At 34.6% G+C, this 17,878-nt stretch overlaps 1 protein-coding gene and 1 non-coding gene across 2 annotated transcripts in view; one reads left to right on the top strand and one right to left on the bottom strand.

The window, feature by feature from the left end:
* Positions 1 to 17,878, top strand: part of Pde3a (phosphodiesterase 3A) — a 308,668-nt gene that overhangs the window by 254,143 nt on the left and 36,647 nt on the right. Inside the window, exons 4-5 of the mRNA XM_026391920.2 lie at positions 1,443 to 1,597; positions 6,492 to 6,616. Of these exons, the coding sequence (XP_026247705.2) occupies positions 1,443 to 1,597; positions 6,492 to 6,616 (280 nt within the window). The remainder of the gene's footprint in view (positions 1 to 1,442; positions 1,598 to 6,491; positions 6,617 to 17,878) is intronic.
* On the bottom strand, positions 12,840 to 12,912 carry Trnaa-ugc (transfer RNA alanine (anticodon UGC)). The gene has a single exon. It is a non-coding gene; the product is annotated as a tRNA-Ala (tRNA).

Here is a 17,878-nt window from a genome sequence, read left to right as displayed (position 1 = left end):
AAAATCTCCAAAATCTGAAACACTTTGGGTCCCATGCATTTCTAATAAGGTATGCTCATCCAGCTTAAGAGAGGTATTTTTCAAAAGTAAATAGTACAGGCATGATCCTATGCCTCCTTCAGACCTCAGTATTAGTTAAAATTAAGTTACATTAAAGATAAAATGTCATTGTTTCCATGGCCTCTGGCACATGCAGCATGGTTGTTACTCAGTAGACAAGCAGCTGTGCCCTTGAGCTGGTGGTCAGTCAGTAGCATCCATGTCTGCCATGGAGTCTCTTGGGCCAGGAATGTGATCCTTATCATTTTATCAATTGAGTATTTATAGAGTTTCTTTCAAACATTCAGTTCTCCAAAAAAAAGATATACCAAAGCACGATATGAAAGTAAAGAAATGGAGAGAAAGATTAACTGATTCCTTAGGGTCTCAAAAGAGTCGTAATTCAAAACTTGGCAGATGAAAGTGTTTGTCTTTTCCTCCTTAATTATCTTCTTGAATGCATATTTACGTCTTTAGGATACATTGGAAACTATTGAGTGCCAGACTTGTTCTTGAATCCCAATGGGTCACCTACTTCACGTCTCAAAAGTTTTGGCATCTTCAGAAGAGCAGAGAGTGTCCTTGTAAACAATGGCTACACAGTTGGTTTACAGGAGTGATTAACCAGAAATAAAAGTGGGTGGAGGATCTGCCTCTGAAGCCTGTTACTGAAGTTGCATGGAGAGCACACCTTCACTTTTGTTTCCAAGATTGAGACCCTCTTGAGAGTGCTGGTGCCCATGATGGCAAGCCCGGGCCTTGACCTCAATGCCCATGGTACCAGTCCCACTTAGGATATGTATGGACCACCAATGGCACAGAGAAGAAACAGCAGGTTCCCAGCAGGGCTTCTATTCAGAGAAGTTGATACTGGTAGATTTACCCCTATCTCTGATGACTCAATCACATTACCATAGGGAAGTGGTGTTTTCTATGAAAAAGTCCATTCTTAGCTCCTATGATTTCTCAAGATAATAAAAACAACCAACAGAACTTGTGTGTATAGACCATTATGTGCAATGATATAAATTAATCCATGTCCCAAACAAGTGACTTTGTGAAAAATACTTCTCATAATAACTAATATAATATGTGTATATAGGTCTATATGTCCTATAATAATGTAACTATAAAATTTCTCCAGAGGTAATTTAGTCTCATTCCTATAATCTATATTTGTACAAGCATTGCAGAGCAGACCCCAAAATGTTATTTTTTAAAAATGCAGTCATTTTGGCCAGAAAGTATTTTATTGAATTTCTGCATATCCCAATTTTATATAGGCAATATTGAACCATTGTGGTTTCATCATTAATTCCAATTAAAAATTATTTCTTCTTTTACATGGAAGTTAGTGATACAAATGTGCTTGGTAAATAAAATCAATACATATTTCTTCCTAGCGCCTCAGAAGAAGTTTGCCCCCTGGTTTGCTGCGACGAGTTTCATCAACTTGGACAACCACCACTTCAGCCACAGGTCTGCCCACCTTGGAGCCTGCCCCAGTTCGGAGGGACCGTAGTTCCAGCATCAAGCCTCATGATGCACCTTCTCCCAGGTTAGTCAATGCTCCTGCTGGTTTCATGTCTCTCAGAGAATGTTCTTAACCAAAAGGAATTATAACTTATGAGAGAAGGGAAGCCTAGGTAATTATAGTTGGTTATAGACCAGCATTATCAGTGGAAACATTGTGTAACTTAAATCAGATAATTAGGCTTAAATTTTGTTGTGGGACTTCAAGTATAAGAAGAAAGTGTGCCCTGAGATGAGCCCTGCAGTTGTGACCTTGAATGGAAAGGGTTGAGTCCAGGAGTAAAATGTAGGACAATGAAAGGTACACAGAGATGCGTACATCAAAAGCACCTAACCTGCCGGGACTGTTGGTGCACAACTGTAATCTCAGTTGCTCAAGAGGCTGAGGAAGGAGAATTGCAAGTTTGAGATTAGCCTGGGAAACTTAGCAAGACCCTATATAAAAATTTAAAAAAAAAAATTATAAAAGGGCTGAAGCTCCCCTGGATTCATTCCCTGGTACTGCCAAAACAAAAACAAAAGCAAAAAACTAGGCTGACATTTGCAAGTCATTGTTAGAGTCCCCTAGCTCATCAGCAACTGTCCTATCTCTGTAGGAAAGGCAGAAGGGTAGATCACCATTCTAAGACCAACCATTCTGTTCAAACATTTGGTAATTTAAACATTTTTGTTTATGTGTGTGCAGTATTGGGAATTGAACCCAGGGCCTCGTGAATGCTAGGCAAATTCTCTACTGCTGAACTGCATCACCAGTATAGTAATTCACTACAGAGCAACTTTATTTCGTAAACTAATTCCCATTTTTTACAAAATGACTATTTAGCTTTTTGTCACGGTGATAAAATATCGAAACAATCAACTTATTAATTTAAAAGGTTTATTTTTACTCACAGTTTCAGGGCACACACCCAGTGATCTAACTTCTTTCCACCAGGCTCTACCTCCTAAAGTTTCTACCACATCTCATGGACTGGTGACCAAGACTTTAATGCATAGGCCTTTAGGGGAAATTCAAGATTCAAACTGTAGCAGTGACTTAAAAGCCAGAAATACTAAAGCTAAAGAAAAGATAATATTATGATCATAGAATGAATTTCTAAGAAAACATCTACCAAAAGAAGTCCTTTTACAGGAAGCTATTATGTTTGTTCTTTTCTAATTGGAAGAAAAATAGCATTTTTATATGAATTCAATAATTCTGAGAACATATGCCATATGATTTCAGGATTTTGAAACATATGTCAGTTAACCTAATGAATGAAAAAGATCCTTACCCATTGAAATATATAATAGCAATACTAGTAGTAAATTTCTCCTTATCTTAGTCTCTAATATAAATAAAGTATCATGCTGACATTGCCAGAGAAATTGAAATGTTCCATCTAATAAGAATTTAAAGACTGCTCTATGTGTGTAATAAGAATTGTAATGCATTCTACTGTCATATATAAATTAAAAAAAAATAAATACTGCTAACTTTTCTTGCTTTCTTGATTAAAGATGTTTAATTGGTTTCTTTCGTATAAACGTTTGTGTTTTAGTAAACCAATAGAATCAGAAACAAACTCAAATGATTCTTTCATATATCAGTGTAATTTCATTATGTCTTCTTACCTGGAATTTTGTAAACTTATAAATGCCCATGGGAGAAAGTTACTCACCATTCCAGGAACACATTTTAATGGTTGAAACAAAACGAGAAGTCATTGCTAATATTTTTCTTTAAAATGCTGGCCATTTTCAATTTCTATAGCATCATATATTAAAAAATGATAGCACAGAGTATTATAGTTAAATATTGCATAATAAAATGAATTATGTCCTCAGTGTATGTCATTACTTATTTTACCAATGCATTTTAGTAAGTTCTCTGTGAGAGTATAGTTAATTTCTATAGAATGACATGCATTCTCAAATGTCTTCTTTCCTTCTGTTATTCTTTGTTATTTCTTGTCAAATCTCATTTCCCCCATTCTTTTCTTCAAGTCAATTATAAGAAATTGGAGGCTGAAATTGAAATCATCATAAGGAAGAGGGTTCCAAGAAAAGTTATGAGCTTAATTCCCAAAGATCCTGTCATTTTGCCTCATAAAATAAATATGCAGACTCAAATATTTGTAAAGAGATAAGAAATAGCTTATCCCACTCAATCTCTTTCCCATAAAAATAGTTCTAGATGTCTTCTTGGGTATGGTTTTTCCCACTGTCTAAACTACTACCTCTAAATTTCACTATCCTGTTAAAAACTCCTGATTTAAAATTTGAAAATGATACGACTTTTTTCACTATTATGAACACATGAAATTGATTCTGACAGTATTTAGCCCTTTAAAGAAAAATCACATATAAGTTAATGGCCATAGTACCACCATTAAATACAACTGGTTTGAGTCATTAGTTAAAAGTCATGATTAAAACCCCCTTCACCTAGGAAAACTGTTATTCATACTGCTGATTGATTTTAAAACTGGTTTGAGTTTTAGCCCTGAAGTTTCTTCCCTTTTAGCTTTTTATTTATTTATTTCTACATTTGACCTTTCGTTGGAACTCTTTGAGAACTTCAGTGATCCAAGGAAGGAAGTGAGAAGTAAAAATTAAAAACAGTTCACAACTTACATGACTTTAGGTATGCAGCTGGATAGGTTCCTCCTGGGAAATTCTAAACACAGTCTGGTAGAGAGGACCATGGACTGAAGGTCAGAAGGATCTGGACCATGCAGACATGTGTGTTCCAAGAGGCCATGAGCCTCCGTTCCCTCTGAGAGGAGTCATTACAGAAGGAGACTGTAACACAATTGCAGGGATAGACCCGATGGAGGGATACAAGTACGTGGTTTAAAAGTGTAGACTTAGAGAAGTAGAAAATGCTGACTTAAATCATGTTCTAAATTATTCCAAGTTGACCTTGAAACTGGCCTCTGTCTACTAGGGAAAAAAGGAGCAATTTACTTGACAGTAGACTGTTACTCAGTAGGAGTTTTCATACTGGAATTGTTAGAACTGGAGGTATAAAAATTTACTTTTGTGAAAGAGGGTTGTAATCTTCCATAATAGCCATAGATGATTTTCCTAGCTGTGTTACCATGAGAAAACCACATAAAGATTTCCCTAAGCCGTTTCATCTGCAGAATCCAAATTGTTCTTTTGTCATGAGATCTAAACTGGAATCAAGAAGTGAGGGTCAAAATAGGAGAATGGGGGTCAGAAAGACGGTGGAAAGAGATAGACATCATTACCCTAGAACATGTATGAAAACACCAATGGTGTGACTCTACTTTGTGTACAACCAGAGACATGAAAAATTGTGCTCTATTTGCGTAATGTGAATTGAATTGCATTCTGCTGTTATATATAACTAATTAGAATAAATAAAATTAAAAAATTAAAAAGAAGAAGTGTGAAGGTCAATGAAAAGCTGAAAATTGCTGTGCAGCAGATCACACAAAGCAATGTATGAAAGTGCCTGTAAGCTGTCATACATTTATATAAAGAGTATATGTAGATTTAATCTAATTTAATAATATTATAAATTAATATATATTATATTAAAATGAGATAGCACTGGCTGGGATTTTATTTATCTTGACTTCATTACATCTCTACACATTAAGGTTACTATACTATTGTGCCTTTCAGGCTTTTCAAAAAAACATTTTAAATGTTTTTATTTGGAAAAAGCCACAGTAATAGATAGTTTTTGAGCTAACCTTCATCAGAACACCAATGAAATATTAGAAATGATAGTAAGGTCTTATATTTTAAAAGTTCACATAGAAGAGTGATCATTTATTCATTATATTGTGGACTAAGAAATGAAAATATTTAGGCTACATATACATTGCACAAAATTTATTCACAGTAAATCTTATCAGTTAGTCCAGCAAAAGAAACTAGTACCATAAGAAAACAGTTGGCTAGTTCTCTGCCTCACACCCTGGTTTTCTTTGATTTATTATTTACAAAATTCAAACCATTTGTGAAAGACTTAGGATGAGATTTCTAAGAAGGACATGAAACAAATATTTTACATGCTTTCTTTAATTATATTGGATAATTTGCTTAAGTTCATTCTGCATTTTGGATATCTCCTTTATGATAATATATGGTTGACCGTTATTAGAAGTAAAGAGAAAAGTTGAAGTACCTGGGTCAATAGTTGAAGAAAATTTCTCCAAATATAAAGAGAGAAAAAATGAAATATACCATAAGTGTCAATGCATCAGATTGGCCTCAACACAAATTACAAATGTCACTAATTATCCAGTTTACTGATAATACAAGGATCCAGGCAGTAGCATATATAGCATTCTTTCCTTTGAGAGACCTGAGACTGTTCTTGTATTGCCTAAGTGTCCCTTTTATTCCATATTGGCTTTTGTTCTGGTTTGGATTAACATGCAGGATTCTAAGCAAGGGAAGCATAATGTTGCTGTACTCTGGGAGCCACTTTGGCTATAGACCCCTTAAGATTATACTGCATTAATTATTCAGCTATACAACAATCTCTATCTATGGATGACTCCAAAGTTCTACCAATTTCATGTTTACTTACAGTAAGCCATCGGGAAAGATCAGGCATATCCTGCCCACAGTGCCAAACTAAAATCAGCTAAAGATCAAATTGTCACATAATATTCATGCAGACTAAAGATTTTTACCAAATTAACAAGTATATGAACTCGATAAATAGGAATGTTATCTCTTCTCTTACTTTAAATGGTATGCTTTGTGAATCACTGAAGTATCCCCTTCAAGAGACTAAGCTCAGATAACCTGTTTTGTCATTTGAAAGTAAGCTCAGTGAGCCTGAGCCCATATCCAGTTTGACAAGTCTATTATGAAAATTATGGTTTTGTTCTGGTAAGATTTGCCCAATAGTTGAGTACTTTATTCATTAGTGGTAAATTCTGTCTTTACAGTGCTATTAATTCAGATTCTTGGAATAACCCAGTGATGATGACCCTCACCAAAAGCAGATCCTTCACTTCATCCTATGCTGTTTCTGCAGCTAACCACGTAAAGGCTAAAAAGCCAAATCGACCAGGTTAGTAACTTATGAGGAAAAGAGTTTATACTCTAAATGCTCTGTCATGGAGTGACCAAACTTTGAGTTTATAAAAATATTATGAAAGGAAACTAAACTCAGATGTCTTTGGTTCAACTACTCTGTAAATTTCAATAACCGATTATTTATTTAAATTTCCACTTCATGTGATCATACAGATTCTTCAAGGTTGCTGTACCAGATTTTCTATCTTGAGTTTATTTAGTAGGAAATCAGATCACCACTAAGGATAATTTCCTGAGCACCACCTTTTAAATGTCAGTTTTACTTTTAGCGTCTGTTAAACATAGATTACTTTTCAGGAGTGTGCTGTATGTGTATTTGAGGAAATGCTTCATTTACTATACATGAGCTATGACAAGGAATTTAGATATCACAATTAAGAATAATAGAGTTATAGATAAGGAAATGAAATGATTTGGGGAAAGATTATCTTTTGGCAGAGCACTGAGCTATATCCTCAGTTCTTTTTTTATTATGAGACAGGATCTCCCTAAGTTGCTGAGGGTCTTGCTAAGTTGCTGAGGCTGCCCTTGAACTTGTGATCCTTCTCCCTCAGCCTCCCAAGTTGATGGGATTACAGATGTACACCACTGAGCCCTGCAGGTTACCTCATTTGACTGGACTGTGTGCTATTCTGTCTCTGAATTGCTCTTTTCCTAGAATCCCAGATTCTAGGTGTATTTACTAGGGTGTTTACTCTGACATCGTCCTCTTTAGAATAACTAACTCCTAAGTTTTTACAGCTACGTAGAAAACTTTAACAAGATTTTAGTTACTTCCTGCTTGGTTTCTTAATTTTCTCTTGAGCAGCTAAAGAATTCACCAAATGGTTCAAGGGAAAACTCTCCTTTCTTACTGGGATAGTAGACATTCAAATTATGACTGCCATCAGGGCCCCACTCTCCCAATATTTTATGTTGTCACCCTCATTTCTGCTAAAAGCTCTGCTGGCTTCCTTCCCTAATGTCTTCATGCCTCTGCCTACATTCTTAGTCTGTCTTGTTTTTTTTGACCCCAATTTTATTTTGATTTTACATTTTTTTTTGTATAATCGTTTTTGACTAAATGTGCAGAATAAAAGTAAAATACTCTGATAATTACAGACATAGTTACTAAATGTGAGTAAGTGTTCTTTTTAGCAAAAGAGAGACCCAAACAATTACATCACATGAAGTCCAATTCTATCACTGTTAATTTATTCAGAGGAATTATTGGCCACATTTGCAAAGATTTTTTTACTATAATTATTATTGCATGTTAGTTGAATAGATTAATGACTTTGTGACTTTTCCATACATGCATTCATTGTGTTTTGATCATATCTACCCCTCCCACTAGTACTCTCCCATACTTTCCCCTCTCTTTGTCTTGGTTCCCTTTCCCTTCTCTTTATAGTCTCTGTTGTACTCATGTCATTTTTATTCTTTCCACATGAGAGAAAACATGCAGGACTTGTCTTTATTTGTCCAGCTTATTTTGCTTAACATGATGCGCTCTAGTTTCATCCATTCTCCAACAAATCACGTGATTTTATCCTTCTTTATAGCTGAGTGATACCTCATTGTGTATATATACACACCATATTTTCCTTATCTGTTCATCTGTTAATGGCTACCTAGGCTGATTCTATAACTTGACTGTTGTGCATAGTGCTGCAACACACATAAGTGTTCAGGTATGTCTTCAGTACACTGACTTCATTCCCTTCAGGTATACATCCAGGAGTGGTATTGCTCTATGATATAGTAGTTCTCATTTTAGATTTTTGAGGACTCTTCATACTGTTTTGCATAGTGGCTGTACTAGTTTCTATTCCCACAAACAGAGTATAAAGGTTCCTTTTTCCTTACATCCTCACCAGTGCTGGTTATTTTTTGTTCTTTGGATGGTTTGCCATTCTGACTGAAATGAGATGGAATCTCAATGAAACATTGCTTTGCATTTCCCTGACAACTAAACACGTTAAACATTTCCCCTATATTTATTGGACAATTGTGCTTCTTTTTTTAATGAGTGCATTTTAATTATACAGAATAATGGGTTTCATTGTGGCGTATTCATACATGCAAATAACATACTTTGATCATGTCCACCCCCAGTATCTCCCTTCCCTCACTCTTTCTGATCTCCTTCCTCTTCTGTAGTAGTCTCCCTGCTACTCTTGTATCTTTATTTTTTTTTTAACCTCAGTTCCACATATGAGGGAAAATAGGCAATGTTTGTCTTTCTGTTTCTGCCTCACTTTGCCTAGCTCTATGATCTTCAGTTCTATCCATTTTCCTACAAATAATGTGACTTTGTTTTTCTCCATAGCTGAATAATACTTCTTTGTGTATGTTTACCACATTGTCTTTACCACACTCATCTGTTGATGGGCACCTAGGCTGATTCTATAACTTGGCTTTTGTGAGTAGTGCTGCAATAAACATGGGCTGCAGAAATCTCTATACTATACTGACTTTAATTCCTTCCAATATATACCAAGGAGTGGTATTCCTAGATCATATGGTATTTCTATATTAATTTATTTTTTGAGAAACCTCTACATTGATTTTCTTTTTTTTTAATCACATTTTTTATTGTTCTACAAAGGTAATAGATTTACTTATCATAATGATGTAATACCCTCTTTTTTTGTTATTATTTTTTTATTGGTTGTTCAAAACCTTACAGAGCTCTTGACATATCATGTTTTAAACATTAGTTTCAAGTGAGTTATGAACTCCCATTTTTACCCCAAATACAGATTGCAGAATCACATCGGTTACACATTCACATTTTTACATAATGCCATACTAGTAACTGTTGTATTCTGGTACCTTTCCTATCCTCTACTATCCCCTTCCCCCATCTTCTCTTTCTATCCCATCTACTGTAATTCATTTCTCTCCTTGTTTTTTCTTCCAATTCCCCTCACAACCTCTTTTATGTAGTTTTTTATAACAATGAGGGCCTCTTTCCATTTCCATGCAATTCCCCTTTTCTCTCTCTTTCCCTCCCATCTCGTGTCTCTGTTTAATGTCAATCTTTTCTTCCTGCTCTTCCTCCCTGCTCTATTCTTAGTTGCTCTCATAGTATGGAGATTCCTGGGAAAGCTGGGAATGGAACCACCATTTGACCCAGTTATTGCCCTTCTCGGACTATTCCCTGAAGACCTTAAAAGAGCATACTACAGGGATACTGCCACATAGATGTTCACAGCAGCACAATTCACAATAGCTAGACTGTGGAACCAACCCAGATGCCCTTCACTGGATGAATGGATTAAAAAATGTGGCATTTATATACCATGGAGTATTACGCAGCACTAAAAAATGACAAAATCATGGAATTTGCAGGGAAATGGATGGCACTAGAGCAGATTATGCTTAGTGAAGCTAGCCAATCCCTAAAAAACAAATACCAAATGTCTTCTTTGATCTACATTGATTTTCATAATGGCTATAGCAACTAACTTTCCCACCAATGGTCTATGATGGTTCCTTTTCCCCTGCAACTTCAGGAGCCTTATTATTTTTGTTACTCTTGATGATAGCCATTCTGACTGGGATGAGATGGAATCTCTGTGTAGTTTTAATTTGTATTTCCCTGATGGCTGAAGAAGTTGAACATTTTTTCCTATATTTATTAGCTATTTGAACTTTTTTTGAGAAGTGTCCTTTCAAAACTTTTGCCCATTTTTTTTTGATTGGACCACTTGAACTTTTGTGGTTAAGCTTTTTGAGTTCTTTATATATTCTAGATGTTAATCCTTTGTCAGATGAAGAGCTATCAGATTTTTCTCCCATTTTGCATGTTGGGACAACTTCTGTTGATTATTTCCTTTGCTGTTCAGAAGTCTTTAATTTGATGTAATAAAGTTGTCAATTCTTACTATTTCCTGAGCTATAGGAGTTCTAGATAGGAAACTATTGCCTGTGTCAATATCTTGAATTCCCTGTTTTCCTCTTGTTATTTCAAACTTTCAGGTTTTACATTAAGATCTTTGTTCCTTTGAGCTAATGTTTGTACAAGTTGAGAGATAGAGGTCTAGTTTCTGTTTTCTCCATCAATATCTAGTTTTCCCAACACCATTTTTTCAAGAGACTGTTTTTCCTCCATCATTTGTCTTTGGCACCTTTGTTGAGAATCTTATGGTTGTAGATACATGAGTTTATATTTTGAAATCGGGTATTGTGATGCCAGAAGCATTGTAATATTTGGCATATTTTTGTGCTTCTATGTGAATTTTAGGATTGTTTTTTCTAGCTCTGTGAAGAATGTCATTGTCATTGGTATTTTGATGGGGATTGCTTTGCATCTCTAGATCCCTTCAGGTAGGTTAGCCATTTTAACAATATTGATTCTCTCAATCCATGAACATGGAGAAGTCTTTTCATCTTCTAGCTTAATTTCTTTCTTCAGTGTTTTATAATTTTCCTTATAGAGGTCTTTAACCTCCGTGTCTAGGTTTATTCTTAGCTATTTTACTTTTCATTTTGAAGCTATTGTGAATTGGACTTTTTGTTCTTTTTTCTTTCTCAATGGGTTTATTGTTGGGGTATTAAAAAACCTCAGATAAGAAGCTGTGCTATGTGTCAAAATGCATTCTAATGTCATGTAAAACTAATTAGAACAAATTTTAAAAATACAAAAAGAAAGCTACTCATTTTTGTATGTTGATTTTGTGACCTGAAACTTTGTTGGCTGTTCTTCAGTTCTGAGGGGTTTTTTTGTTGACTCTTTAAGGTTTGCTAGATATAGAATAATACCATCTGCAAACAGAAATAATTTGACTTCCTCCTCTACTATTTGTTTCTCCTTTATTTCTTTCTTTTGTCGCATTGCTGAAGTTTCCAGTAACATTTGAAAGAGTACTGTGAGTGTACACCCTTATCTTGTTCCTGCTTTTAGAGAAAATGTTTTTAATTTTCTCCATTTAGTTTGATATTAACAATGGGTTTGTCTTATATGGACTTTATTATATTGAGGTATAATTCTCCTATACTTTGTTTATTCGGGATTTTATCATGAAGGGCTGTTGGATTTTGTTGAAGGCATTTTGTGTGTCTATTGAGATGTATTTTGTGCTTGATTTTGTTTATGTGGTCTATTGCGTTGGTTGATGTGCGTATGTTGAACCAACCTTGCATCTCTGGAATGAACCCCACTTGATTGTCATATAGTGTTTAATTCGATTTGCAAGTATTTTATTGAGAATTTTGCATGTGTATTTATTAAGGATGTTGTTTGGTGATTTTCTTTTTTTGTGGTATCTTTATCAGGTTTCAGTGGAAGGGTACTACTGGCTTCAAGGGATGAGTTTGGATGAGTTTGGAAAAGTTCCTTCCTGTTTTATTTATTTATTTGCAATAGTTTAAGGAACATTGTTATAAGTTCTTTAAATGTCTGATAAAACTTAGCTGAGATTGTATCTGCTCCTGGGCATTTTTTTTGTTGGGAGGCTTTTTATTATGGCTTTAATAATAACACTTCTTATTGAACTATTTAAGATTTTTTTGTTTGGTTGGTTGTTTGTTTTAATATTCTCTTGGGTTTGGTTTTCCTGGGACATAATGTACTAGAAATTTCTCCATTTCTTCTAGACTTTCCAGCTTATTGACATATAATTTTCTAAAGAATTTCCTAGTATCTTATGAATTTCAGTGATATCTGTTGTTAAAATCCTCTTTTTAACCTCTCATCTTACTTACTCGAGTCTTCTCTCTCTTTGGTAGTTTGGCTAAGGGTTTGTCAATTTCACTTATATCATTTCAACTCATTGTTTCACTGATTCTTTATATTGTCCTTTTAGTCTCTATTTCATTTATTTCTGCTCTGATCTTTATTATTTCTTTCCTTCCACTGACTTGGGGTTTGGTTTGTTCTTGTTTCTCTGATTTTGAAATGTATCCTTAGGTAATTTATGTTACATCTCTGTTTTCCTTTTCATTAATGACATTTGATTCTTTTCTAATTCTCCTTGACTTATCTACCCTTCTAGTGAGATTTAATCTTCGCATGCTCCTGTAGTTTTACTTATTTTTTTTCTTTTATATGTAGGATTCCCTTAAGTATTTGCAATGCTAGTTTTGTGGTCATAAATTCCTTTAGTTTATGTTTATCTTGGAACATAAACTAAAGTACTGCTTTCACTATACTGGTTCTGGTTATGTTGTCTCCATTTTTTTGATTCTAGGAATTTTTTTGTTTTGTTTTTTGGCAATGCTGGGGATTGAACCCAGGGTCTTGTGCATGCAAGGCAAGCACTCTACCAACTGAGCTATATCCCCAGCCCCCTGGATTCTAGGAATTTTTAAAATTTCTTCCATGAATGACTGTTCATTCAAAATTGGGATTTTTTTATTCTCCATGTATTTTTATATTTTGTTGTTGTGAACTTCTTGTTTCATTCCATTGTGATCTGGTAAGATGCAAGAAATTTTTTCAATAGTTTTCTATTTGTTAAGACTTGCCTTATGTGTCCAATTGGAAAAGTTCTATGAGTTGACAAAAAGAATGTGCCTTCTGCCAGTATTGGTTGGAATATTCTGTGGATGTCTATTAAGTCCATGTGATCTGTAATGTAATCTGACTCTGATGTGTGCTTGTTGACTTTTTGTTTGGATGATCTATGAAAGTTGGGTATTGAAGTTGCCCACTATTTTATTATATTGGGGTCAAGCTCTCCCTTTGTGTCCTGTAGCATTTGTTTTGTGAAATTAGGTGCTCTTATGTTCAGTACATATTATATATTTTGACAATTGTTAGATTTTCTTGATGACTGTCCCACTTAGGAATAGATAGTGTCCTCTTTTTGCTCTCCTGACTGAATTTGGCTTGAAGTCGATTTTCTATGTAAGTACAGCTACTACTGCTTGCTTTCAAGTTTCATTTGCTTGAAATGTAATTCTGTGTCCTTTCACTTTCAATCTATTGTATGTCTTTGTCAGTGATGTAGGTTTCTTACAGGCAGAAATTTGTTGAATCTCATTTTTTTTAATCTATTCATTCAGTCTGAGTCATTATTGGAAACTCAAGACCATTTATTTTCAGGATTATTATTAAAAGGAATGTTCTAGTTTCTATCATTTTGTTGTTTTCCTTCTGTTGTTTCAAATAATCTATTTGCTTCCCTCCACCCCCTTTGCCTTAGAGGTTTTTTTTTTTTTCTGCATTAATGATATTTGATTCTTTTCTAATTCTCCTTGGCTTATCTACCCTTCTAGTGAGATTTGTTCTTTCTCATGCTCTTGTGGTTTACTTATCTTTTTCTTTTGTATGTAGGATTACCTTAAGTATTTGTAGCAATGCTAGTTTTGTGGCCATAAATTCCTTTAGTTTGTGTTTATCTTGGAAGGTTTTTATTTCTTCTTTCATTCTGAAGAATAACTTTGCTGAATATAGTAATCTAGGTTGGCCAGTTTTTTGTTTTGTTTTGTTTTGTTTTCCAGAACTTGACATATATCATCCCATGCCCTCCTGACCTTTAGAGTTTCTGTTGAGAAATCTCATATTTTTCTGATGGCTTGTCTTTATAAGTGACTTGGCACTTCTCTCTTGTAGTTTTTAACAGTCCTCCTTTGTTCTGCACTTTTGGCAGTTTAACTATAATATGACGTGGAAAGGTTTTTTTCCTAGTCATTTCTGTTTGAGGTTCTAAATGCCTCTGTTCCTGAATATCCATTTCTTTATTAGGATTTGGGGATTTTTCTGCTATTGTTTCATTGAATATGTTTTCTAGGCCCTTAGTTTATAGCTAATCTTCCTTTTTTCCCCCAGTTTGTTTGGTCTTTTAATCGTGCCCCATATATCTTTATGTTCCATTCATTATATCTTTTTTTCCCTTTATTATTGTCTATATGTATTACTTCATCAGTTTTGTCTTCAAGCCATGATTTTTTTTCGTCCTTTTGATCTAGTTTATTAGTGATCCTTTGAATTGAGAGGGTTTTTTTAAATTTTTTATTTTTTTAAGTTGTAGATGGACACAATACCTTTATTTTATTTATTTATTTTTATAGGGTGCTGATGATTGAACCCAGTGCCTCACACATGCTAGGCAAATACTCTATCATTGAGCTACAACCCCAGTCCTGAATTGAGGTTTTTATGTGACTTACTGAGCTTTTTATTTCCAAGATTAGTGTTTGCAAAATGTCTATTTCTATATTGAATCACTCTTTCATTGCCTACATTTTCTTTCTTAATTCATTGAGCTGTTTATTTTTACCATATTTGAAATGATTGATCATTTTTAAATCATTCTTTTAAATTATTTGCTTATCATTTTATTCACTTCAAATACATTTGGAATCAATTATTAGAGAGTTAAAAACTTTCAGTCGAATCATTTTTTCATATTTCTTTTGTTGCTGTGTCAAAATTTGTGCATCTGTTAGGATGGATATCTCTTTAATTTTTGTGAGAGAATTTTCTTAGTGAGCCGTGTTCTCTTTAAGATGTGTCCTAGGTTATTGGTATGTTGTGTGGTACTGAGGTTAATTGCAGATGAACTTTGTAGTGCTGTTCTCTTTGGCTCCTTTGACTGTAATTAATAGGTTTCAAAACTTTGTATACTATGTCAGAACCTGAGTGTCCCATTTTGTGTATAGGACTTTCAAGAGTAGAATCCCTCTGGTAGATCAGGCTAGTGTATTGAGGACAGCAGAGTATATGAGGTACACCTTCTGTGGTTACTCCTCTAGTCTTATAATAAGTGTGCAGTCAACATCAAAGACAAATAGATACATATGTACATATACAACTGAATACCTTTCCTAAAAGGATCACTTGACTTTTCTCTAACTTTTAAGTTAGACCTTTTCAGGAAAGGTAGTCAGTTTTAGAGAAAACTTGTTGGTATAGAATCACAGCACTGTAGAATATTTTCTGCAGCATCCTATAAGAATAGCAAACTTAACCTTGTGTGCCTGACAAATCTGAGAGAAGTAAAGACATTCTGAGAAAAGTAAAAAGTTTAACACCTATCAAATTTTCACTAAAGATATTTATGATAGACATATTGTAAAATGAAAAATATTAGAGAGAAAGTCTGAGACCTAATAAAAATGGTGTTTTGAAAACCATGGGTCAATCCAAGCAAACCTGATATGCATAAATATTGTTTCCAGACTTGTGGTGTTTTTTTTTTAATCTTAAGGACAGAATTAAAATATAGTACAATAATAATATCTAACTCAAGGATGAACTGTGAATTTCAGTGTTCTGTATTCTTGTGTAGGTTAGGAAGGGGTTTAGAGAAAGAAAGTGAGGCAGAGAATGGTGAAGTAATTTGCCCAAGACCATAGATTTAGTCTTCAATCCTTTCTTTTGTCCTAGTGATTTCATATTAGAAAGAAAATTTAAAAAAATTGATGTCATTTAAAATAAGGATTTTGTGGTTCTTTTTTTCCCTGAATACAAATAATGAAGGATTTGGTTTCTTTTCTATGTTTCTTCAGTTAGGTTATAAAATAAAAAATATTAACTAGCCCAGGGTGATGAAGAGAAGAAGCTGAAAAGCATGGTTAGGGAAGACACTGGAAAATAACAAAGCAAAGGATGGAGCAGCCTCATACTCCTGTGTCCTGCTCCCCAAATGGAGAAGAAGGGACACAGTGTAAAAGGAAAAAGAATGCCCATGTCATATGCCATAAGGACTGAGGTAGAAGCTAAAGTCCTGCTGTAGCCAGAGTCTCCCTTCTTTCTTGCCATTAAGGGCATAAGGATCTCCCTTGGGATTACTTTGAAGGGGACTTTGCATTGTGGTGTTTTTAGCACAGAGCCATGTGTTTATCAAATAACCTTGCATCCTATGTGCACTGAATTCAATTTTTAAAAAACCCCTGAAAGTCTGCCAAAAGGTAGAAAAACATCTATCAAGAATCAGTGCTGGAATTAGGTTGCAATTTTCCCGGGTCAGGTGAGTGCTTCTGATTTAAAACCCCTGTGTCCTAGCATGAACAGCATGCCTGGGTTGAGGGTGGTCAGGAGGTATGCTGTGTTTGATGTGGTTTACTAGGATGTCACCTGGTTTTCAATGAACTATGTGGAAAGAGGCTGGGGAAAGCCCCTCATGGGGCAAAGAGTATAAGCAAATGTAATTCAATGATGTGTGAAGAGAGTTTGAGGAGGAAGTGTTAGAGCAATGGGCAATGAGGTGGGGAGGGAAAGCAAGCATGAAGTAAAACACAAGCAAGCTAAAAGATAAATGACCTGTTTTCAGAAGGGTTTAATGAATCTGTTCTTTGCACAAATCAAGTAAACAATGTGTCCTCTAGCTCAGTCAATCAATGTTAATTTTAAGTAGCTGAAACACAAGAAATTATTATGCAGTCACTAATATAAAATAAATGGATGAAATCACAGAGGAGTCCTTTGATTAAAGCATAAAGCAGGAGATTTAAATGTAATTTGCATTTTCAATCTTGCTCCTCTTCTGTAAATCACTGACAATGGGAAGCTACCATGACGTCATTCTGTCATTCTGCTTTTCAAATTCCTCTAATCCATAGTTGCTGTATCTTTCAAGTTTGGCCTGTTATATTGAGTGCAGATATCTCTACACCTGTAGAGAAGACCAAGTTTTTCCTACAAAATTTTGAAATAAAGGAAACAATTCTTTAGTTTCATTTTGTGTTTTGGAAAAAAATATTAGGACTGGTCATTTCCTGTAGGCATGGAAAAGAGGCATGGATTTATCAGACAGGCTGGTTCCTTTCTTGTTCAATTAAACTGAGAGAGTTTTGTAGCACAAAACAGATGGATTCACTTAAAGAATTCCCCTGCGGTACTGTTTATCTTCTCCCTTTGATTACCCACAGTTCCTTATGTCTTGACCACATTTTCACATGCTCTCAATAACAAGGAATTAAAGACTCACTCAAAGGAGTAACTATTTTAGACAATTTTTGTTGTTGTAGTTTTAAATTTTCTGTTTTAAGATAATTTTTTAAGTATTTCACATTAGGAAAATTTGTATCATTCAAAGGCTTACACTTCAGAAGCTATGCCTTTTACTCCTGGAGTTTCTAAGAGTGATATAAAAGATGAAGAAAAATATATTTGAGAGAATGCACTTCACAAATGTTTGTATCTGTGTGAATGTGCAACATACAATTAAATGAGGCCTAGAGGGGTTATGATAGTCATCCCTGTAACTTTAGACATGATTACATTTGAATTATCTTAGGAAATCTGTTTTCAAAGATTTGCAGAAGAAGGTTATTCCTCACATTTCTTGAGAGAATCCCCTTC

The sequence above is a fragment of the Urocitellus parryii genome, chromosome 5 (genome assembly GCF_045843805.1).
Source record: "Urocitellus parryii isolate mUroPar1 chromosome 5, mUroPar1.hap1, whole genome shotgun sequence".
Taxonomy (NCBI): Eukaryota; Metazoa; Chordata; class Mammalia; order Rodentia; family Sciuridae; genus Urocitellus; species Urocitellus parryii.
The sequence above is the reverse complement of the archived record's forward strand: the minus strand, read 5'-3'. Positions and strand labels throughout refer to the sequence as shown.